We start from the raw sequence: 25517 nt of genomic DNA on the forward strand, positions 1-25517 counted from the left end.
GCCTTGTAAAGATGAAAATTATTATTAAGCAGAATTGTTGCATAAAATCAATTTTCTATTCGATTATAAGATATTTTTTTAATATTTAACCTCTAATTCGTAAAACATTAAATTGCTTATTTTTATTAATTCTACGCGTCTATTTATCTTTGATGTTTTATAAATTACACAGCTATACACTGGTGCTTCTGGTTTTTATAATCTCTTAACCAATTTACTGGTGGTAGGGCTTTGTGCAAGCTCGTCTGGGTAGGTACCACCCACTCATCAGATATTCTACCGCAAAACAGCAATACTTGATATTGTTATGTTCCGGTTTGAAGGGTGAGTGAGCCAGTGTAATTACAGGCACAAGGGACATAAAATCTTAGTCCCCAAGATTGGTGGCGCATTGGATATGTAAGCGATGGTTGACATTTCTTACAATGCCAATGTCTAAGAGCGTTGGTGACCACTTACCATCAGGTGGCCCATATGCTCGTCCGCCTTCCTATTCTATAAAAAAAAAAAAATTAGAATAAAGTGGCGTTTACACGAGTGATAATTATTGAATTCAAAGCAATAATTATTTTCAAGTATAATGTCACGCACGCAAAAATAAATTTGTAATAATACATTCGAAATCGTTGCTAAGGTCACAATTAAAGCAAATTTTAGGTATTGATTAATAGATTGCCTCATTAACTATATATTAGAAGACAGTTCCCTGCAAATTATTATGTATAATATTTCCCGTATAATCGAATCAAATCGATGGCCGAATTTTTTAAATCTGCTAACCATTTATATTAAACCATTCTAACTCCACACATTAGAAAGAGATAATATTTAAGTCTTGCCAGAAGATAAAATTTAATATAGAAAATTCCTTTGTTGCCAGTATTTAAAATACTGGCAACAAAGGAATTTTCTTATTTAAATATTTTTCGGTAAAATGAAAGTCTATTAAAATTATGTATTTTTAATAACCAGCTAATCTAATATAATTACTACATACAAACATAATTAATTTAAGCTTTAGCGGCAACTACTTCATCTTCATTGTCACTATCCTCTTGAACTTCCTTTGATAATTCACGATCAACATGCACAAATGGATCAATTTTAAGCTTTTCAGGTGATGGTGGACTTATTAGATAGCATCTGTGGAATAAGGAATTAGTTATACAATTTATAATTATATTTATATAATAAACTGTAATAATTATTGACGACTTTTACCGTTTATTAATAAAATAATTTTGGAAATAAGAATGAAAGTGAAATAAAAAATACACAACTCAATGATTTTGAAATAATAACCTTTATAGATCTAAGAAAAATAACTTAATAATATTACCAATAGACATGTACATACTTTCTTAGAAGTTATATTAATGAGTAAAAGGAGTTAGATCTTCAATTCCATTCTTGTAAAGAATTCCATGACAGACTTACTAATTTGTATTTAAGGATAGAACCTAAACCTGTTCCAGTTGAACATTTACCTACAAATATCTTTTAAATTTCTTCTAACCTCTACAAATAAATTTTTTTGTTTCCCTTAAAGTATGACTTACTCCCCAGTAATTAGGAACTAGACAAATGTTTTAGTTTGTAATACCTTGTAATAAAAAGTCCATCTCGTTTAGGTCGTATAGATTGTATATCTTTTAATAAGGCATCAATATTTTCTGTAATTTGCTTCGTTTCCATATTCAACTGAAACAAAGAGAAAAAAATATTAATTACCAGAAATAATGAATATATTATTTGTTAAATGTAGAACTTTTTTGATATAATTTATACATTTTGAAGGAAAACTTTATCGTGAGGGAAAAAAAGCCCAGATGGTTTAAATCCGGGCAAGCATCACTGAATTTTCTTGTGCTTGACGGTGTTCAATATAATTCATCTTGTGCTTGACGGTGAAGGAAAACATCGTAAAGAAACCTGCATGTGTCAAATTTCACTGAAATTGCGGCATATGTTTATTCCACCAACCCACATTAGAGCAGCGTGGTGGAATAAGCTCCAAACCTTCTCCTCAAAAAAGGTGTGGAGGCCTTAGTCCAGCAGTGAAACATTCACAGGCTGTTACTGTACTGTACTGTATACATTTTGAATTAACATATATGAAGAAAATAAAAAAAAATATATACATAAAAACCATATTATGATTATTACATAATTATTATTTATAAATTATGTTTTTATTACATGGCCTTATTTATAAATGGGGTTTGGTGTTTGTTTAGTTTAACATTGATTTTTCTCTTAATAAACACTGATACAGCACAGCTTAACTTATTATCCCTTTAACACCACACAGACAGTGAAAAATTTAATGTATAAATATTTATTCTTAACTCACTCGTCCAACGGGAACTTCTACAGAGCCATAGTTTTGCTGATGCTCATCTTTAACAACCCTGTACTGGATGCCGGCTGCAAATTTCTTCACTAGTTCACAGATGTTAGGATCTAGGGTGCCAGAACGCACATTTGGGAACCGTCTCTTCATCAGACCACGAATTGGAACGAGATCTGTTAAGATATTTGGATGAGCTATTACATAGTCATAATCGCTTAGTTTGATTGTGCCTTCCTGAAACAAATGTAGTAGAAAATTTAGTTTTTGGAACTCATTACATGCGTCCGTTCATTACAAATTCATCATCATTTCATCAAAATTTCTTCTACACACATGTAAATTTCTTTAAACATGAGATAATATAAAACTAGTTTTGTTGTCACTTGTCAAAATTCGACCATGATCCTTTATGAATTTGCATGTTTTGTGCATTTTATAATTCCTAACTCTTATTTCCAAAATTGATTATTTTGATAACACCGAACATAGCTACTAAGCAAAAACAAATGTTTGGCAAACAGAGAAGAAAAAGGGACTTAACTATTCTATTTATATAAAGATATGACATTTAAATAGTCATTGCTTGCATTGAAACTGTGATGATTGATTCACTAACAATGAGTCATCTTGTCTAATGCTGGTCCCATATTTAAAATATTAACTAATAAATACAATATATATAATAATAAGGTTTAATTCTACAGGGAATGTGTTTTTCAAGAGTATACACATACATTGTCATTTTGTACTCTGAATATGAAAAATTGACAGATAACAAATGAATATTGACAAAAGCCCTAAATAACCATAAAGTATTTTATTATTTTATTTTACATAATAAATAATAGCTAGATATTACCTGGATCTTCTTAACTAACTCTGTACTACCAACAGTAGTGGCTCCTGCCTCTGCGACCTGCTTGATTAGCTCTGGTCCCTTACAAAAAGCAAGGATGGTTCTTTCCTCATCGCGTTGGAAGAAATGGGGCAGTAATGTGAGACGTACAATGTTGTCTAAATAACGATTCTGTAAAAATACAAAGACAAATTCATTACGTTATACTTGTTCAGTAATATATTATTAGTTTAGGCATGCATGTTTGGGATGATGCTCTGTAGGTTTTAGGTATAAAATAGTAACATATAATCTTCCATCCTTGCAATCTATTTTGTTCATGGCAAATTTTAACAAAATCAGTTTTAGCTATGATGAAATAAGAAAATCAATACTATAAAATTTATAATAATATTGTAGTACTGACAAGACAAATGTCTATGAAGAATTGAAGCTTCCATTAAGGCAGCTTAATATCTAATAGGAACAGAACAAAGAAATGGATACAGTTTTTAAATGTTTGTTATATCCTTGGGGGAGGCCTTTGTCCAGCAGTGGGTGTCTTTCGGCTGATGATGATGATGATGATGTTATATATATATTGTTTGTATAAAAAAGCACAAAAAATGTAATATTAAGACCCTATTTTACATGCAAGCCTTTCCATTAATTTTTATCTTTCAATATCAGTGACAGTTCACTATATTGGCAATGACACTATTAATATGTTATTTTCATTGGGATATTGTAAGAGATGCTAAAACCATAACCATTACACAGTAAGCATCTCAAACAACTAAAACATCACTGTATTTAGTATATTATTAAAAATTAAATGGTTCGTTTTACTTATCATAAAATCATACCTTTTTAACAGCTTCCATGTTAAATTCAATTTGTGCGAACACAAATGAATCTAAAGCATTATACATAGTTGGGTCATGAGTTTCCTTATGTGCTTCGATAGCATCCTCAGTGGTATATGTCAACCAGCGATAGTACCGCATAGGGTACACATCGTCTTTTGATTCCATTTTAAATGCATAATCTAAATGCTTGTTCACCTGAGCTTTAGTAACTCTAAAAAATAATCAAATGTTTTTTTTACATAGAGGCATTTTCCGCCCGAAGAGTTAAGATATTATAATAATGTGATAAGCTTACCTATTTTTTCCTCTTTGGTTATGTGGGATAAAACCAATTTTCGTGATCTCGACTTTGACTTTTTTCGCACGAGCCTTAGCTCGAGTTCCTTTACGAGCAGCATAATATACTGGTCCAGTGTGTATAGATTTCTGGAATTGAAAATTTGTTTTATACGTAACACACAGTTTTGTTTTGTCCGTACCAATAATTAATAATTAATTTTACTAATAATTGGTCAATTACAAAACGCCAAACTTATCACAATTATTTATACTTACTAAAGTCGTAACATTGGGTTTATGAAGAATTAAAGCAGTATTAAACAAGGAACCTGTAATAAATATTATTCAATGAAAACTCTATATAGATATTAATTTCTCAAAACATCGCGTATCGTAAACTTACGAAATAATGTTCCAGCCATTATTTATTAATATTAAATACAAATCTTACAAATTTATGTTTATAAAATTTAAAACACTGCTTAGGTTAGCTATAGACAATTTTATATTTTATTTTATGTAATAGAAGCAAAAGCTAAAAAAGCAGTATCGTCTTTATTTTTTATAAAGGTGATTTACTTGAATATACATAAATACTTATTTTCTATCAGTTATATTTAACATTCATTCAGTTACAAGTTAATATCCCAAGGTAATCAAGAAAACGAACTTTTGATGCCTTTTGAAATTATAAACATTGTCGTTGGAAGTCACAAGCACAGAGTACATAACGTTTTACTCACAATCTAAACGCTAATGTCATTTTAAATTTGTGTATGTCTGTCAAACCAAAACAATCGGTTTCCGTTACAATGCGGTCAAATAAAATTATAAAATAAGCATTTCAATGTTTATATTTTACTTTATAACACAAGTTTGAGAAATATTGTGTTGTTAATAGAATTTAAGTAAAAATGTATAAAATCAATTGTATTTTACTTGTGGTTTCTTTGTGTGCTTTGTTATGGGGTGTGGCCGGTCAGTACGAATGGCAAATTCGCGATTCTGTGGATGAAATTCGAGGAAAAATAGATAAAATTAACACTGATAACTGCTTTATTAGCCATTTAGATGATCTCTTCCTCCCAGAGGATTCTGTGTCCCACCACCCCGACGTAAAAGAGATAAACATTAATCCGGTATTTGCAAATCGGACTGCGTTGTTACATTTGCACAATATGGCAATGACGAGGGCGTTTTTCTGGAGTTACATTTTGCAGTCCAGGTTTATTCGACCTGCTATAAACGATACCTACGATCCAGGAATGATGTATTATTTCCTATCATCCGTAGCCGACGTCTCTGCAAACCCTTACATAAACGCTAGTTCAATATATTTTTCCCCGAACATGTCATATACGTCCTCGTACCGAGGATTCTTCAATAAGACAATGCGTAGATTCGCTCCAAGAGCTCTAAGGGCAGATGATTTTAATGATCCCGTTCATTTGCAAAAGATATCAACATTAAATACATTTTTTGTGGAAGATCTAGGTGCATTCGACCCTGAAAGTTTATCAAACGATTACACATCTGATTTCTATCGTACTAATGAGTGGTATTCATTATGGTTACCCGACAAGGTGTCAAATAGACATGACACAAAAACAACATATCAGGTTGAAATAAGATACGCTAATAACACCAATGAAACATTTACATTCCATGGACCGCCTGGCAATGATGAGGTTTGTATATAAATATAGATGTACTTTAATTTATCCTTAGTTATAAGTTTTATCAAACTAAAGTTTTTTTCTTAATTTGATAAAAGCGTATTGGTAGATAGTAAAATTGGCATTTTGTATAATATTAATAACAATATGAATTCATAATATAAATAATACATATTATGAGCTTGAATATACTTAATATGTTTTTAAACAGTTTAATCAGAAATTGTAAGTTATTGCAATTTTTTCTTATATTTAATTTTGTATATTATAGACTCCTGGACCAGTGAACTGGACAAAACCTTATTTTGACTGTGGACGATTAAACAAATGGCTCGTTGCAGCAGTTTCTCCCGTTGCCGATATTTATCCCCGTCACACTCAGTTCAGACATATTGAATATCCAACGTAAGTTACATAAACTAGATTCTACATATTATTGTTAACTAATCAAATCATACTGAAAATTGAAAACTTAAATATATAAAATCTTAAATACAGATATACGGCAGCTGTGGTGATGGAATTGGATTATGACCGAATAGATATAAACCAATGTCCACCGAGTCAGGGTAACGACAAGCCAAATAGATTTGCTTCAACAGCGAGATGTAAAGAAGAGACTACTGAAGTAATTCGCAATTGTCGTTTATATTACATTTTTCTAGTTGAAGTTCACATTTCATATACTATTGTGATATTTAATTCTCTTAATTTTAGTGTGAACCAATCCATGGTTGGGGATTCCGGCGTGGCGGGTATCAGTGTCGGTGTCGGCCCGGTTTCCGCCTACCGAGTATCGTGCGTCGACCGTACCTCGGGGAGATTATCGAACGAGCCACATCCGACCAATACTATAATAACTTCGACTGTATGGAGATTGGATGTATGTATGATATGGTATTTCCTTACTTATATTATAATAAATATCTAGCACAGAGGGAATGTTGGTTTGTTCATTATGTCTATAAGTGACCATAGTGGAACTACTTTATATGCATATTGAAAACATAGTAAGATTAATAAAATGTATATAAAATTTGATATTTATATATTTAAGCTATATCTAAAATATTGCTTAGTAGTATCAGATTTGTTATTGAGGAAAATTCATGATTGAAACGCCAATTTCATCATTATCTTTGTTTTCATGTTTATATGGGGTCATCAGTGTCAAAATTGTATGATAAAAATAATTAAGTGACCTGTTTGACTGGGTTGCCAGGCATCAAGATAAAAAGTCAGCATGAAATGAGGCCCAACATTTTGTCCTAAAATATAAGGATAGAATATGTTTCTTAAGTACTACTAATAAAATTTAACCAGTCAGAACAACCCTATGTGTGCCGCTAATAATCCTTGAAATAGATGCGCTTTACAAATATTCCACTAATAGGTTCTTATAACATTCACAATTGTTATTAGATGGCTTCTATCTCTTCACTTGGCTCTTCCTCAGGGGTGCAGCGGCTGCCGGTACAGTGGGAGAAGGCGCACCCGCTTTTGCGTGCGTTGTACGCGGACCGCTACTACGAGTATGTGAACGCCACGAGCGGGCCGGGCGCGCTGCACTCCGAGCGCGTCAACGTGTACGAGGTGCTCAACTACATCCGCTCCGTACAACCCTGGAACTGCTCGCTGTGAGTACCCGCCTGTCTGGCTCTAGTGCCTAACTTATATCTAGTTTAGGCGATCAACAGTTATGAGTGTTTCAAGAAATTCCTAGTTTCTTCTTTTTGCCGTCCTTACTTTGGTATGCACATAAAGCCATTGATGTTATTATTAGGTATAAAGGAGGGCAGGTAAAACATATATTTCATGTATCAAAAAAGAATACACAAATAAAACCATTCAACTCTAATTTCAAACAAAATATAGTTTCATTTTGGTTTTTTTTTCCATTGCAGTTATAATCCGACTGATTTGTTCTTGAATGGAGATATAGCTTTTGGTGCAGAAGAACAGTTTGAGAATCAAGCGAAAATGGCTGTGCGTTTGGCAAATTTCATCAGTGCATTCTTACAGGTATAGTTCACATGAGGTATCCTAATATTATATATCACAAACCTAATAATATGTAATCCTAAATTAGTTGTATTACAGAAATATTTTGTTGGCATGCACCAATGTTGTTATCAACTTAAAATAATTGGGTTTGTTATGTTCGGTAACAGGGATTTTAGACTTTAATTTTTTTCCTTTAAACTAGTGTGAGGTCAAAACAGAGAGTTATAATAGCAATAATATTTGGAATCATTATATAAGTAATAACGTAACAATCTGTGAATGTCCCACTGCTGGGCTAAAGGCCTTTTCTCCTCTTTTCGAGGAGAAGGTTTGGAGCTTATTCCACCACGCTGCTCCAATGCGGATTGGCGGAATACACATGTGGCAGAATTTCAGTGAAATTAGACACATGCAGGTTTCCTCACGATGTTTTCCTTCACCGTAAAGCACGAGATGAATTATAATCACAAATTAAGCATATGAAAATTCATTGGTGCTTGCCCGGGTTTGAACCCACGATCATCGGTTAAGATTCACGCGTTCTTACCACTGGGCCATCTCGGTATAGAGTTTACTTTAAGCTAGGTCAGAATCTTCTGAGGAGTGGACAAATAAGTAATAGTATATAAAAATAAAATATATAATTAAATATTAAGGCTATCTCTCACATCTGAGTAAAGAGCTTTATTTATACACACTTGACGACTTTTTCGAAATTGTCTTCCGCATAAAAAAAATATTTATTTCAGAATAAACTTAAAAACAAAAAATATATATATATATATATATATATATATATATATATATATATATATATATATATATATATATTTATTTCAACAAATACACATGAAAACTAGATGGCCCAGTTGTTAGAACACCTGATCGTGGGTTCAAACCCGGCAAGCACTGCCTAATTACCGTGTGTGTGGCTTATGTATTCGGTGGTGAAAAAAAATAATCATGTGACCTGCTGTCTTGGATGCAAGTCTGTCACGTGTGTATCTACCTAAGCTACATTGGTACAGTGCAGTGGAATGACCTTCCAACCTTCTGCTCAAATGGAGAGAAAATCTTAGTCCAAGAGCGGAACATTTAAAGGCTCTTACTACTATCCCTTTTCATATAAGCATATGTGCCCAGTGTTTTTGAAAGTCACTGTTAATTTTTCTCCAATAGCTATATTATATTGTAAATATTTAATTTCTAATTTTTTCAGGTGTCGGACCCTAAAGAAGTTTTCAGTGGTACAAGAGTAGCCGACAAGCCTCTCACTGAGGATCAGATGCTCGGAGAGACTCTTTCTATAGTCCTCGGTGACTCTAAAATATGGTCCGCCGGTAAGTTTTAATATGGCAGAATTAGTCATGACTGCACCGTACACACACACAGATATAAAATAAAAGCAGAAATTGCATACTGTTATTCAGACTTTATTACAAACTGCTTTTTTTATATATATTCACAATAAAATGAAATAAACCATGCTATATATTATAATATGATATCTTTTATTCTCAGCAAAATAAGTAATTTATTAACTATTTCATGGTAAATAAGTTTTTTATAATATGCCCAATTTCTGTATGCTTTTTTACCTTCTTTATTGTATCATTTTTTTTATATATTTTTTTATAATATAGGAAGGCGGACGAGCATATGGGCCACCTGATGGTAAGTGGCCACCAACGCCCATAGACATTGGCATTATAAGAAATGTTAACCATCGCTTACATCACCAATGCACCACCAACCTTGGGAACAAAGATGATATGTCCTTTGTAGCTATAATTATACTGGCTCACTCACCCTTCAAATCGGAACACAACAATACCAAGTACTGCTGTTTTGCAGTAGAATATCTGATGAGTGGGTGGTACCTACCCAGATGAGCTTGCACAAAGCTCTAGCAACAGTGATTTATATTGTGTAGTGGCCATTCATGAATATGAACACTTTGTTCATTAAATATACTCCTTGTGATTATTTCAGGTACATATTGGGATAGAAACAAGTTCACAAACCGAACATTCTTTGCACCATTTGCACATAAGACTGAGCTGAATACTAGGAAATTCAAACTTGAAGATTTGGCGCGAATTAATAAGACTGGTTTGTAGTTATTTTAAATTATAAATATGTTAGTTTGACTTATTGGTAGATTATATTGTAATTTTACGTGCAATAAATTTAAAAGAATTTTGAAAATCATACTAAAATAAGTATTTTTCAATGTCTGTAATATTTCTTATTTGTTTGGTAAATAAGCTTAAATTTATAGAATTAAAGTTTTCAAAAAATACCTTGAAAAAAAATTTAAGCAAACATGGCAAAAAAACTTTATCATTCTAGTTTGAAATTACTCACCGAAAAAAATACATTAATGATTAATTTAGTAGAATATTCTATCTAACGTTCAATTTCAGATGCTGTATATATTAATAAATCATGGTACCAATTCCTGAAACAGAGATGGTCGACTAACTTCGACAGCCTCGAGAAGTATTTTCTTAAAATGAAAATACGTGATTCAGAATTCGGAAAATATTTGAAACAATACGAGAGATATCCAACGTTTTATAGAGCAGCTAGTATCAAGCATGGCCACTGGACACGCCCTTACTATGATTGCGAAGGACCTCTAAAGCAATGGGTTATTACATATGCTTCACCATTCTTCGGATGGGACAGTGTTAAAGTCAAACTGGAATTTAAGTGAGTGTAGTGTATTCTGTATGAAATCTAGTTTATAAAATGTTTTTTTTTTGTCTATTATTTTTGAAGTCATTATTTTAATTTTTTAATTTATTTAAGAAATATATAATATCCACCATTCCATACGATCATGTTTTGTGTGGTAGCTATATTTAATGTTTGTATTTGTATATATTTTAGACAAGCAAACAAATTGTCTATTTGTTGGTCTCGCGATGGCAAATTTCACAATGGATTACGAAAGACTACAATATATTTATATCTTACTATTTACTGAATTGCCATATTAAGAAAAAATATTATTAAGCATATTATTTTTGCATATTCATTCGCGCCATCATCTTTCTATACATGGGACAGTGATAAAATCTAGCTAGATTGAGAGGTCTTATTAATATAATAAGTATGTAACTTAATCCAATAACAAGGAGGAATAAACACAAATAAACAACTTCGACATTGAATTAACGCGATATCATTGGTCGATAGCTCGAATAAATGTTCTATGACATTCATTATGGATAATAGTAAAAAAAAATACATTTTGAATGTCGGCAAAGTTGTTGTCGAAACTTTGAAAGTAAAATTAAAGTGGATATATGTAGTTAAGTAGAAAATAGTTGTAGTAAAAACAAAGATATGTAGATCAAAAACGGTGTGTTGCATAATATCGACCTATAGAAATCGCATTGAATATGTAAATCTAAAGTTTGTATATAATCTACACCTTCATTTGAAATACTCTGTTTACAAACCCTATTCTGATAATGCCTCTGCTAGAATAAAAAAAAAAAACTGTAACTGTCAATAGTGCATTGGTAATTAAACTGAGACATAGTTTAATTCGATTTTACATTTGTGCACTGGTGGTAGAGCTTTGTGCAAGCTCGTCTGGGTAGGTACCACCCACTCCTCAGATATTCTACCGCAAAACAGCAGTACTTGGTATTGTTGTGTTCCGGTTTGAAGGGTGAGTGAGCCAGTGTAATTACAGGCACAAGGGACATAACATCTTAGTTCCCAAGGTTGGTGGCGCATTGGTGATGTAAGCAATGGTTAACATTTCTTATAATGCCAATGTCTAAGGGCGTTGGTGACCATCAGGTATATTCTATATAAAAAAAAAATTACTTATTTAAATTGCTTTATTTCAGGGGTGTTGTGGCAGTGACTATGTCTTTAATGTCTCTAGACATTAATCAGTGTCCGGACAAATTTTACGTACCAAATGCATTTAAAAGTACTGACAAGTGTGATAGGAGTACTTCATATGTAAGTACAATGTTTCAAATTAAGAGATAAATAAATTATAAAAGAAATAAATAAGGAAAAATAACTGCTTAAATTAGTTTTTTAATATGTATTTGTTTTGGGGTAATGAATTAAAAAAGTTGTTGTTTATACTATTTACTGAACTATTTATGAATGAAGCATAAAATTCTCTAAAGTTCCTTGGAACCTGCTTTCGAGTAGCATGGTGGAATAAACTCGAAACCTCAAGAGAAGAAGCTTTACCTAGCAGTGGGACATTTAAAGACTGCTACTTCCTTTTAATTACTGGATTAAACAAAATAACATGTCTTTGAAACACTGGAAAACTTTAACTAACTCAACTTCACTCTTTCATTCCAGTGTGTACCAATCCAAGGTCGCGGGTTCGAGGCTGGCGGTTATAAGTGTGAATGTTTGCAAGGCTACGAGTACCCGTTCGAGGACCCCATCACGTACTACGACGGTCAGATTGTAGAAGCCGAGTTCCAAAATATAATAGAAAATAAGGAAACACGTATCGACATGTTTAAGTGTAGACTGGCTGGAGCGGCAGCTATCCAAAGTAGCTTTGCTGTAATATTTACAGTTCTGATATTTTTGTGGAGACTCAGGTAATTTTAGAATACATCGTTTGCATCTGATAAATATGATCTGACCCAACTACTCATATTAAATAAAATATGTTACTTCATTTTCTTTTTAAATCAAATATTTTATAATGATAAAGACGAAAAATTTTTGTTAATATATTTGAAAAAAAATAATAGGCATTGAAGATTTTGTCTTTACTATATTTCTAAATGGAATATTCCCTTATAGTTTTTTATATTTCAATGTTTTCTGTTATTTGTGGTGATTTTGGTTTTTTAAAACCAGTTTTGTCAAATCAACACGACAATAATAATAACGAAATACCAATTCGAATATCTCATTTCGTCTTGTTTTATGTACTTTGATTTTTTATCAATAATATTATGAATGAGATGTCGAATGATTTGATATATTCTTTTTGTACAAATTTGCTTAAAAATATATTTTTTTAACTTCAAATGCCAAAATGTTTAGTTGAATCTCGTTCGTAGTTATGTAGGTAGGTAAATAGGAGCCTAAAGTGTTCAGTATATAAAAAATACACATATAGCTAAACAAATTTTTTAACTATTTAATTTTCTCAATAATGCCTTGCATAGCTTTAGCCGCATATCAGCTATGTTGTATAATTACAAAATTATTTAGTAAGTTTTTACAGACTTTTACAAACATTCTGTGTATGTTTAAATTTATATAAATATTGTTACAAATTACCTCATGAAGAAACATATCCGTTAATTCATCATTAAAAGTGTACTTAGATAAATATAGTTTTGTAGCAAGATATTCTGTAAGAAACAAACTTGATTTTTGATGAGGAATTTGATTGTTAAATTATATGGCCCACTGTAGACCCATTTAGTAAAGTACTATCCAGTCACTATTTACTTCAATAATAAAAAAAATAATACTTGTGTTATTCATAATGATCAACGGCCATACATATAAATGTGATTTGGTATACAAAACTGACTCTTCTTCTTTCAAATGTCAAATCAATAATGACAGATAAATCAGTTTTTAATTAAACAGTCTCTAAGCAAAACGTAATGCCGCTAGTTTAATTAAGCACATAGAATATAAAAGCTAATAAAACTTGGTAGGTCTTTTTTTTACTTACAAGAGATTTGTGTAAAATTTTTGTTGAATACAACAGACATTTTTTACACCATTCCATTAAATAAGTCTTCTTTGTAATTTGTTAAAAAAATATTATTTATCGTTGTATAATTTTTTTTTTAAATTAAGTAACACTTACTTTTAAAACTTGAAATTATGATGATGTAATTTGATTGTCAGTTCAATTAATTTTATTTTCGAATAATAAGGTCATATATAGTAACGGTTTTATTGGATAAGAGCAGCTAAAATTAAGTCATTTTTAAAGCACATTGCTAATTTTTCTATATATATTTTATTATATATCCTGTTTTTCATATAATATACAATATGAAATATAAGCATTTCCTAGATTTTATTATATAATCTAAATATGAGGTAGATAAAACATTAGGGTTTTATAATGTAAAATATAACAATAAGTTGTATTGTCAACTAGTTTTCTATCGGGACTTTGTCCATTTATTAAGTGGCAATTATTAGATATAAAAAGTATATTATTATTGTCCAAATTTGCTTCATGCTAAATTTCATCAAAATTGGCTTAGTGTTATAACCGTGAAAACTTAACTGACTGACTTACTTTCACAAATATAATATTTATATAGATATTCTACTTTTCAGCTACAATCTTTGTTAATAAGAATAAGACATTGGTTTATTATTAATGTAAAAAGTTTGATATAGTTAGAAATTAAAAAAAAATTAATTACTTCTGTCACATGTACTATTTAGTTGCACACATTTATTTTATAAATCTTTGATACAAGTTGTGCTGATATAAAGTAGTAATAGTATAATGATTTTTTTAAATTAATTATAATATATTAAGGAATCTTTCATACAAATTTCCATTATATACTATACTTGTAAATAAATAATGACATAACATATGCCATAGGAAATTACACATAAAATTAATGGGCTTTTAACTGAAGCTAATATCACTTTGGAATTTCATTGTTCTATGTTTTTTTTTTACATTTTGTATGTTTATTTTGATATAAAAGAAAGATAAGATGTGATAAAGCTTCAATTTGTGTTTGTTATGTATTTATTTTTTCTATATTTATTTTTTCTATATTGTTTTTCTACTCTTATGCATTTTTATACTATTGTTTACACTAAGTAATTGCAGCCTACTTTACTTATTTATTTGTTCCAAAGCCAGGGTATATATCCACGATGCCGTCCATTTAAGTGCCTTTTACAGTTTTTTAATTAAATCTCAAGTAAAATATTTTTGTTTTATTTATCCGTTCTGCATACACATTTCCTCAGGTATACTGAAATAGAATGCTCCAGTGTAAGTTGAGGTGATATCGAAATATATTTAAAGTTTATTTAAATTTTTATAATACATCTATTTTAATGATAAGATCTTTAAATTAGGAGCCTTTTTTCTGTTAAAATAGTTTTCCTTGTGAATTTGACACATAAATAATTGAAGTAAATTTATTCTCAAAAATCAAAGATCCCATCATGCTATTTGTTTATGTTCTTGTCTTTAGAGACTTGATTCATCTATAAATCATAAAAGATCCACTGTCGTTTAAAATCGTCATAGGTATTCGTAAAAATAAAATAGTTGCAAAGTAATCTTACTTGTAATTGGTTAGAATAATGCTCCGTACATAAATTAGCGCTCCAACCAGAGCTATGTAAAGAGTTACATATATAAGCAAGTATACTACTATTAAAGTACGAATAAAACTCATAATTTGAAAAACTACATTTTTTCGGTATTTTTTTATTATTTACATTATAAAGTGGTACTGCAATTATTGTTAAACATTATGACGGATAAATTGACAAATGTTTGAGTTTCAATAAAAAGTTGCAATAAGATGAGAGATTAGAGAATGATTAATTATTGAGCAAGTGATATGAGTACATTGCACATAATAAAGTTATCTTGTTTCAAATAAAAACATCCTGTTTTAAGCATTTTTATAGCTATATCGGATATTCGCAGGTTTTGCAAAAGCCTTAAAAAATTGTACAACTTTTAATTATTTACAAATTTTGTTCCGAGCACTTTTGTATACCTGTTTAACCTATTTTTGAGTTAGAGCGCGAAGAGTGCAGACCACAGCGCCTCAGCCTTACATGTCATAAGGCAAGTTCATCCGTGAATCCCATTTTAAAAAATAAAATACGGTTTCTAAAATCAGTAATTGTAATTATTACAAATATCGTATAGTAATCAATTAAGAAATAACATATTAAATCAATGCCCCTAAGCACGGAATTTCGATTCAACGGAGATATATTGTTAATATTCTTCGCATAATTTCAGCCTCTATAGTTATTTTTATTGATTTATAAATAAAGTAAATTATCCGCTAGGTTATTTAATTAATTAATATTTTTAAAGCGTATTTTATATATCTTATGCAATAATTTTAACAAACCTATTATTCTCGACACCTCAGTTCTATGTCATTTTAATTCAATTCTTGGTTTTAAGACGTTTATTATTGATAACAAATGTCATAATTATCAGTGACATTATGTAGTGACACTGACATTACTCAGTGCTTAAAATCCATTAAAAGAGGCACCCACTGTGGTTTTGTTTTAAAAGATAACGAAAAATACATTTATAGTTTTAGATTAAGGCAAGGAAGGAAAATATAATAAAGGTAAATAATGATTCGAAATAAATAATCATACCATTCAAATTTTTAATTTGAAGCCACTGAGAAGGTTGTAACCTTGACATCTATTGAAAAGTTGTATACGTAATTATATACGGTAAAATTAAAATGTATTAGCTTTAATTGATAAATATAATGGCAAGCATGGAAAGCATGATACATTATAAATGTTCTAGCTTGTTATGTAACTGCTATTGAGTTCAAATGGCTTATTAAAATTTTAAAAATGTAACCGTAAATTTTACTTCAGTTATAAATAAAAGCTTATTCGAAATTGATACACATTAATTATAAAAATGTATATAAACCGAACTATGGCAACAGGATTAAAAAAAATTTTTTTTTCAGAAAAATGAGCGGAATGGCACGAAAATTTCTAAATCATCTTAAAAGCAAAGAATTTAGAGAATATTTGATGAGGTATTGATGAGGTGTTTAAATAATACAGTAATCATATAATATTGCTTTTTTTATTATATTTAGTTAGCTAACTTGTATTTTGCATGAAATATAGTTGTGCAGTATTTAACTGTAAAATAAAACTATAATATTAAACATTAATTTAATTATTTACAGAATTATAATTACCTATTTAAATTTTTTTCAGCACACATTTTTGGGGTCCGGTGGCAAATTGGGGAATACCTTTAGCTGCTATTGCTGATACAAGAAAGGATCCTATCTTTATAAGTGGCAAAATGACTCTTGGTTTGTATGATGTTTGTACTTATTTATAGTCTCATTAAAAAAAACAATACAATTTTTTATGTAATAACAAAAAAAAGAATCAACTGCATGCATATACAATTCCAATTATATTTTGATTTAAAATATAATAACATTATTTAGCATTTCAATCTTAATTCTTTTTATATTTTTTTTATATTCAGAATTATTTTCTTTTGTTATAGAATTAGCTACTAACACGGTAATTTTGCAAGCTCATTCAAGTTCATCCTAAATATATATAAGAGACATTATGAAAGTTTTATGTAAATCATATTTGATGTTTTTGACAAAAGAATCAAAATAAATATCTGCCCCTTTATAATATTAACTAAATTTCCATTTATTTCAGGCTTCTTGTAATTCTTAGGCTTATAATCATGTTGTTTATTGCTAATTATTTGTAACAAAGATCGACAAACCAACAAACATAGTTGGCAATTCATACTGAACTACTAGTATAAGCTAATAATATTATGTATCAATTTTATTAAAATATATACATCTGAGGTTGAAGTAACTACATAAAATGTAATTATAAATATTTACAAATAGATGAGCAAAGTTCTCATCACCTATAATATGTTAATATATTAATAGGGTGATAATCTGATTATCACTATTATAAATAATGCTAAGAATGATATGTTTGCATTGAAGAAACAAACTTTGATATGGGGTCACATTGGGATATTTTTAATTAGAATTCTGCAGATCAATAAAATATAAATTGAGCTTAAGAAAAAGGAAAATAACAAATAAAGTTCCAATTAAAAATTGAAGATTTTCAATATTTTATTTAATTTTTAATAATAAGTAATTTGTTTTTTCAATTATGATTCTATGATGAAATTCTGACTGGCTTTCGTTATAAAATCTACTATACTAAAACACAAATTGGTTTATATTATAGATATTATATATATATATATATATATATATATATAACTGCCTCGTTGGTCTAGTGGCTATATGTAAGGCCGCAGACTCTGAGGTCTTGGGTTCAATAAGCCTGCGCAGTTGGCTAATCTCTTGAGATTGTCCACCGTGGCCGAAATCGGTCGGAAATTATTATATATATATTAATTAATATTTTATAGGTAGCTACGCCACCAACCTTGTAACGAAAATGTTATGAGCCTGTAGTTACACTGGCTCACTCAACGTTCGAACCGGATACAATATTATGTATTAACGTTTGGCAGAATATCTGATATGTGGGTTGTACCTACCCACTATCAGTAGTAAATTTAAATCTTCCCCAATAGGATTTCTAGTAAAACTTATGACATAAGTAAAGTTATATCTATGTAATAATCAGCTGCCTCCGACATTGCTAGAAATATCATGTATCGGTGATATGGTGTGGGTATTTTTTATTTATGATTAAGATCTTATGTGTTTGTCTCTAGACTGCACTTAAGCAGACAATTCTTATCTTCAGATAAAGATGAAAGTGGAATTTTAAATCAAATAAGACAAGATATAACTCTTGATTTCATTTTTAAATATAGTACAAACATTTACCTATATTTAATAAAATAATAATATAAATATAAATACAAAAATCATAGATATTTGGGACATTATTTTTATTTTTTATGATTATACTATTTTCTAAAATAAAGTTTATAATTTAAAATGTTGGCTAGCAATTTTTCTATCTAGCAAAGTTATAAAAAGATTTATATCATGGCAATAAAATCCAAAATCTTAAACATTTATAAAAAGATGCAGTTCAAACTAGATTTACGATAACATTGATAAATAAATTTTAGATAAGATTTATTGTTAAAAACCCGAGAAAAAAAAATACGTTTCGCTTAATCTAAGAGAAAAAAAAAGTTTGTCAAGTGATTTATTTATAAAACGAAAAGATTAACTTTTTTCTGAAATGTTTTTTGTTGGTCCATAGCATGTCTGCATTGTTAAAATAATTTAAAAAAATACACTATTAATGTGTATTTGTATCTTATTTTGTTATTGTGTAACAAAGATTTAAAGGGTGAGTGAGCCAGTGTAATTACAGGCACAAGGGACATAAAATCTTAGTTCCCAAGGTTGGTGGCGCATTGGCTATAAGCGATGGTTGACATTTCTTACAATGCCAATGTCTAAGGGCGTTTGGTGATCACTTACCATCAGGTGGCCCATATGCTCGTCCACCTTCCTATTCTATAAAAAAAAAAAAAGATACTATGCCATAAATATTGTTTGGTGATAAGAGCCAATCGAATAAATAATTTGTGTTTATCATATCGTGCTTGACGGTGAAGGAAAACATCATGAGGACACCTGCATGTGTCTAATATCATTGAAATTCTGCCACATGTGTATTCTACCAACCGGTAATGCAGCAGCGTGGTGGAATAAGCTCCAAACCTTCTCCTCAAAAGGGAGAGGAGGCCTTAGCCCAGCTGTGGGACATTAACAGGCTGTTACTGAATAAATAATACGAGTCAAGATTATATAATAATATGTATATTATATAAGACGAGTATCATAAAAACATTAACATAAACTATACAGATTAAACTAAATACCAAGTTAATTATTCTATTCTCTATGGAACTGTTCTATATTTATTAACTAATATCCCTAAGCCCCTTCTCACGGTTAATTTCACGGGAGACTCAAAACTTTATATAAATAATTAGAGATATAACTTTACCTTTAAATCGTAACTTGAAAATGTTGATCTAACGATAAATTTATTAATGAACTAGCTACTCCACGCGGTTTCACGTTTAATGTTTCTCGTAGCGTGACGTTAAATAGCCATTTAATGTAATTTCCAATTCCGATTGGTAGAAAGAGAGAAAAACAAGTCATCAGCTTTACGATATTAGCATAGATTAGTATATAGTCTGTATAATAAGCATTGATTTTTGACATTGACAGACCAATCTTAAGGGATTGGCTGACTGCGACATATAATAGTGCACAAATATGTACGTAAACATAGGTCTCATCTATTGTCTCTCTCTCATTATTCAATGGGACGGCAATTTCATATGACCGAAAAGAGTTCAGGTGTAGGACCAGCGGCTTTACGCGCCATTTGAGGTACGGGAGTGTTAAAACTTTCAACTTGCTTCTACTGAGAACTTTTTGACAGAAAAACCCAATAATTTTTTATTCGTCCGACCTGGGGTTTGAACCCAGGACCTCGGGGTTTGCAGATTGTAGCCAACGAGGCAGTCAATCATATACAACACAAATTCTAATAAAATAATTATAGTACTACATGTAAAAATAATAATTTATTTGAATTTCATGGATATTGGATTTAGTTAAATTAATAAGTTAAAGAAATGAGTCAAATCAAATAAAAAAAACTATAAATTAATATAAATCATTAAAAATATCTTCTGTTTCAGCTCTTTCGATATATTCACTCATGTTCATGAGGTTCGCCTGGAAAGTCCAACCCCGTAACCTCCTGCTCTTCGCTTGCCACTTCACGAATGAGTGCGCACAGCTAACACAGGGTGCTCGCTTCGTCAACTACTATTATATACAGGGCGAAAAGAAGACGAACGAAGACAAGTCTTAACTAGAAAAAGTAGACATGTTTTATATAGTAGACAATTATAGGTTCAATAATTTTGTTCAAAATGGCCACAACGTTTTTTAATATAAATATATGCATATCACTGTGATGTAAAATGTATGAATATTTGCTCTATTGAGGTAATTAAAGTTATATTTATAGACCTTGCCAAGTTAGAAATAGCCAAATAAATATAAATTCATGTAGATTTATATAAATAATATATAATGCACAATGTTACCTAATACTATATAAGTATTTCAAATTTATATAAGCAGTAGAGCGCTCTCAAAACTTAATATAATAAGGCACAAAATTAGAAACGCAATTTTATAATGAATCTTGAATATTTATTAATGTTGATAAAATATAGATTTTTCTTTTATTTATATTGATATTTTAAACGATCAAATATGTTTTAATGAAATTCGTGCATGAGAAATTTTTTTATTACAATATTGTACCGTTAGTCTCTACACCGAACCGATTAATCGGATTAAAAAATATGTTTGATGAATGTATCATCAAACATAGTTCTTTAATTCTATTTCCGGTTGAAGATGGCGTTTTATTGTATAGCGTTTCTGAACGGGGTACAGTCCAGACTATTGTACTTTCAAATAAAACATTAAGTAGGCAGTTACAAGCACTGTTGTACTGTCATTTTTACACACAAGATTAAAAAAGTAAAGTTACCACCGGTTTCTTAATGTCGATGTATAACCCGGCACCGGTAAAATACTCTGTAGTTATTCTTTAAATTAAAATACATACGGAGATACGGTAATTAATATAAATGTTAACTAATAAAATAAAATAAACCAAATTCAGCCAAAACTGAAAATGTATTTATTCAAATAAATTATGCATTTCGATTTTGGTTATAAATAAAAATAATTAATGAAATTTAATTTAATTTTATATATATTTTAAACTATATATGTATATATGTATGTATATTTTTTATTTTATTTAATCTGCATTGACAATTTATTAATCCCTGTTGTTATTTCTAAAATTCGTAATAAAAATATATTTGAGTCTTAAATCTTACATATAGAGTTTAAATTCGCATATAATATAGTGTATTATAAAAAATACATAGTCACCTCTCTGACGGAGAGTAACTTGTTTTAAACTATATTGAAATTTGAACTCTATAGCTTAGAAAATAAAGTCTATTAAGTTTAACTTGGGTATGAAATGTTTGGCGTTGTGGCCATATTATATGTGACATCGCTGTTTATGTACAAAAGTATATTTTTCGAATATTTATTGTGATCATGTCGATTTAATTATACTCTATTGTTGATCTGTTTTCTATTGTTTTATTTCATATCTTACCATAACGTGTGTGTCAAAAATATTTTTTGTAAGGCTTTGTGCAAGCCTGGGTAGGTACCACCCACTCACATATTCTACCCCCAAACAGTAATTATTAGTACCATTGTATTCCGCTTTGAAGGGCGAGTGAGCCAGTGTAATTACCGGCACGAAGGACAATATATTAGTTTTCAAGGTTGGTGGCATATTGGCAATGTCAATATAAACCATTATATCTCTTATTGTGCCAATGTTTATGGGCCAACCTATTTTGTATATATACTTACTAATACATTAAAAAAGGAGTTAATTACTGAACTTTAATTTTTAGCATAATAATTATATTTATTTGATTTATAATAATTAAAGCCGAGATGGCCTAGTGGTTAGAACGCGTGAATCTTAACTGACGATCGTGGGTTCAAACCGGGCAAGCACCACTGAATTTTCATGTGCTTAATTTGCGATTATAATTCATCTCGTGCTTGACGGTGAAGGAAAACATCGTGAGGAAACCTGCATGTGTCTAATTTCATTGAAATTATATATGGTACATATGTATTCTACCAGTCCGCATTGGAGCAGCGTGGTGGAATAAGCTCCGAACCTTCTCCTCAAAAGGGAGAGGAGGACTTAGTCCAGCAGTGGGACAAGGCTGTTACTGATTTATAATATAACCAAAGAGTTTCGATCATTGCATAACATTGCTTAGAGGTCGGGAAATGTTAGGGTGGGTTACCGTCATAGCCTTATTATATGTTTAAAAAAAAACAAACTTCACTCACTTCATGGAACAGTTTATACGTGACAATGGTTTCACAACACAGTTACGTTCCATCAAAACAAACAAGTTGATCTGGGAATCATGGTCGCATATTCACAAACACATGTTCACAACGAAGACGTTTCATTGTTCACGTTTCTAAACGTTCCCTATTGTCTGAACGCCACAACTTGGAAGGAAATAGAGGTTTCCCGCGCAACGCTCACAAACTTTCACAGATAAGCGATAGATAGTCAAGTGTGAAGCTAATGAAATAATTATTTTAATAAAGTTTATAAAAAAAATGTATGTATTTTATCCAAGTGTGAACCGATTTTGATAAAATTTCTATTGAATAGTTCCTCGTGGCTGAAAGTTTACCTTTAGGTTTTTTGGAACTCATTTCACCACGATTTTTCAATGCGGGTTTATGGTGGTTAGCGCGGGACGGTTTTCTAACGACGTTTCACAGCCGAGATGAATTTCATACACAAATTACAATGGAACATCTACACGCATTTTTTTTTGTCGCGGGAAAAACGCATTACGCTTTTCCCCCACGGGAACAATGGGGGGGTATATAGGGCTCGCCGATGTCCGAGTGCGCCCCGAACAACGGAATACCCACTAAAAAACCAGCGGTACCCTTTCCGTCATAACAAGGAGCGCCACGGGATCGCTTGCGCATGCTACCACGACGCTCTGACGGGCGGCCTGCCTATGCAGGCCTCCATTCTCTAGGGGGATTACCAGGGTACTGAGAACGCCCCTAGTCCCGGCGACGCCTATTGTGGCGGATGGAGAAGGTGCGCATAGCGCCTCATTCTTCTCTCCGGTCTTCTTCGGCAGAGCAGGTTTGCAGCGACGTCCTCTTCCCGCTCCCGCTCCGCGGCCACCTTCTTCGACATCACATTTTCCCAGAAAGGGACCATTTCCGACCAGAACATCTACACGCATATGAAAGTAAGGACTTTGCATTATTGCATATTCAATTATCGCACTTGGATAAATATGAATATCTAAAATTAAATTTAAAATTTAAATAAACTCCGACCCAAAAAAACCCTCTAAAAATGAAAAAATCAAATGTGTTGGTCCTTTCAATCGGACCTATAAAAGAGTCTTTTGTCATATAGAAAATAAGCTATATATCTGATCACATCAGATTTCAAACAAAAAAAACCGCACAGGTAGACACGTTTTTACGTCAGAGGTAATAAAATATTTTTGTTATATATGAAGTTTTATACTTTCTATTCGTCTACATTCAGATATCAGATATAATTAAGCCATTATAAAACCACAATTATCTTGGCGAATATTTGGTTTGTATAGATGTAATTGTTGCACAAATTATTTTTTTGTATACTAACCACCCTTTCCGGTTTCTGGTAGAATAAGGGTCTACAGAAAACGTTTATATCGTTATACTTATACATAGCTCTATTGGCTTATTTGTTCGACATCTTCAACCATCATCTTCATATTTCGATTTACACAAAGCCTTTAAATACAGAGATGGCCTACTGGTTAGAACGCGGTGGTGTGCGGAGAGGGAGATCCTGGTCCGTGAAGTCGGACAAGACCTGTCTCTCCGAGCAATCGTGTCGGCGATGCTTCGCAGGGAATCAGCGTGGATAGCCGTAGCCTCCTTCTGTGAGATCGTCATGGTCCAGAAGGAGACGGCGGAGCGGGAACGGGTGCTCGGTGAAGACGACGACGTCGTCGTCTCGGCCCGCCCACAGCCCAGACGCCACTGCGAGAAAAAAAAAGTGGTTAGAACGCGTCAATCTTAACCGATGATCGTGGATTCAAGCCCGGGCATGCAACACTGAAATATGATGATGATGAAACAAAGGAAAACATCGTGAGGAAACCTGCATGTGTCTAATTTCACTGAAATTCTACTCTACTATATGTGTATTCCACCAACTCAGAGTGGAGCAGCGTAGTGGAATAAGCTCCAAACCTTCTCCTCAAGAAAGGAGAGGAGGCCTTAGCCCAGCAGTGGGACATTCACAGGATATTACTTTACTTTACTTTACAAAAAGTCTTAACACATTATACACCTAATCCTTCCTAATGAATCACTCCGCACATTGATGATAACCTTATGAAAATCTTTTCTGCAGAGTTTGATTTTATTGAGTTCAGACATACTGATTGACGTACAGACGTGGCGAGGAATTTGTTTTATTATGCGTAGACATTTTGATCACGAAAATTAGTCCGAGTCCGATGAGAAGAAGAAAATTCGTGGAATTTTCTTCTTGGAACACAAATATCATAAATATGAAAGTGCTTGCTGGAATAGCGAATTTGAACAACTTGACTGTTCAAATTCGCTATAGTGCTTAATTTACGTAGGAAATTATAGTTAATGATTGCAACGTACATTTATTTCTACTATAAGATTATGACGAGCTGGTTGGCGTAGTTGGTAGATACTTGCCTTTCACGCCGAAGGTTGTGGGTTCGATTCCCACCCAGGATAGACATTTGTGTGCATGAACATGTCTGTTTGTCCTGAGTCTGGATGTAATTATCTATATAAGTATGTATTTACAAAAGAGAAGTAGTATATGTATCAGTTGTCTGGTTTCCATAGCACAAGCTTTGTATAAGCTTAATTTGGGATCAGATGGCCGTGTGTGAAAAATGACCCAGGATATTATTATTATTATATATTATAAGTATAAAGAAAATAAGCCAAAATAAAGTTGAACAAGGACACGGCCGTTTAGACTGTTGAGATTAAATGAAATATATAAAAAGGAAC

General features: G+C 31.4%; 3 protein-coding genes across 4 annotated transcripts; 2 read left to right on the forward strand and 1 right to left on the reverse strand.

Annotated features, from left to right (window-relative positions):
* Positions 1 to 945: 945 nt before the first annotated feature.
* On the reverse strand, positions 946 to 4855 carry LOC126773063 (50S ribosomal protein L1). Its single transcript, XM_050493703.1, has 8 exons — positions 4740 to 4855; positions 4613 to 4665; positions 4353 to 4483; positions 4055 to 4268; positions 3213 to 3380; positions 2354 to 2587; positions 1604 to 1701; positions 946 to 1143 (listed from the first exon to the last, which is right to left on the reverse strand). The coding sequence occupies exons 1-8, from the start codon at positions 4756 to 4758 to the stop codon at positions 1011 to 1013; spliced, it is 1050 nt and encodes a 349-aa protein (XP_050349660.1). The 5' UTR covers positions 4759 to 4855; the 3' UTR covers positions 946 to 1010.
* Positions 4856 to 5122: 267 nt separating this feature from the next.
* LOC126773050 (uncharacterized) lies at positions 5123 to 14953 on the forward strand. Its single transcript, XM_050493683.1, has 11 exons — positions 5123 to 6024; positions 6284 to 6417; positions 6511 to 6640; positions 6730 to 6895; positions 7469 to 7649; positions 7917 to 8034; positions 9236 to 9356; positions 10009 to 10128; positions 10443 to 10731; positions 11886 to 12003; positions 12364 to 14953. Exons 1-11 carry the CDS (start codon positions 5251 to 5253, stop codon positions 12616 to 12618), a joined length of 2406 nt encoding a protein of 801 aa, XP_050349640.1. The 5' UTR covers positions 5123 to 5250; the 3' UTR covers positions 12619 to 14953.
* Positions 14954 to 16192: 1239 nt separating this feature from the next.
* On the forward strand, positions 16193 to 21970 carry LOC126773087 (mitochondrial pyruvate carrier 1). 2 transcript variants are annotated; one of them, XM_050493736.1, is made up of 4 exons: positions 16193 to 16358; positions 16722 to 16793; positions 16981 to 17081; positions 20480 to 21970. In XM_050493736.1, exons 2-4 carry the CDS (start codon positions 16726 to 16728, stop codon positions 20653 to 20655), a joined length of 345 nt encoding a protein of 114 aa, XP_050349693.1. In that variant the 5' UTR covers positions 16193 to 16358; positions 16722 to 16725; the 3' UTR covers positions 20656 to 21970. The 2 variants fall into 2 exon arrangements, with proteins under 2 accessions (XP_050349693.1, XP_050349694.1); XM_050493737.1 differs by lacking the exon at positions 16193 to 16358 and adding an exon at positions 16515 to 16601.
* The last annotated feature ends 3547 nt before the right edge of the window (positions 21971 to 25517 follow it).

The sequence above is a fragment of the Nymphalis io genome, chromosome 13 (genome assembly GCF_905147045.1).
Source record: "Nymphalis io chromosome 13, ilAglIoxx1.1, whole genome shotgun sequence".
Taxonomy (NCBI): Eukaryota; Metazoa; Arthropoda; class Insecta; order Lepidoptera; family Nymphalidae; genus Nymphalis; species Nymphalis io.

Coding starts and splice junctions, on each gene's coding strand:
- LOC126773050 (XM_050493683.1), top strand. CDS start 5,251: ATGTATAAAATCAATTGTATTTTACTTGTGGTTTCTTTGTGTGCTTTG. Junction 6,025..6,283: donor GACCGCCTGGCAATGATGAG/GTTTGTATATAA, acceptor TGTATATTATAG/ACTCCTGGACCAGTGAACTG. Junction 10,129..10,442: donor GGCGCGAATTAATAAGACTG/GTTTGTAGTTAT, acceptor GTTCAATTTCAG/ATGCTGTATATATTAATAAA.
- LOC126773087 (XM_050493736.1), top strand. CDS start 16,726: ATGAGCGGAATGGCACGAAAATTTCTAAATCATCTTAAAAGCAAAGAA. Junction 16,794..16,980: donor TTTAGAGAATATTTGATGAG/GTATTGATGAGG, acceptor AATTTTTTTCAG/CACACATTTTTGGGGTCCGG. Junction 17,082..20,479: donor AAGTGGCAAAATGACTCTTG/GTTTGTATGATG, acceptor CTTCTGTTTCAG/CTCTTTCGATATATTCACTC.
- LOC126773063 (XM_050493703.1), bottom strand. Junction 4,484..4,612: donor AACCCAATGTTACGACTTTA/GTAAGTATAAAT, acceptor TTTCAATTCCAG/AAATCTATACACACTGGACC. Junction 3,381..4,054: donor ACATGGAAGCTGTTAAAAAG/GTATGATTTTAT, acceptor GTATTTTTACAG/AATCGTTATTTAGACAACAT.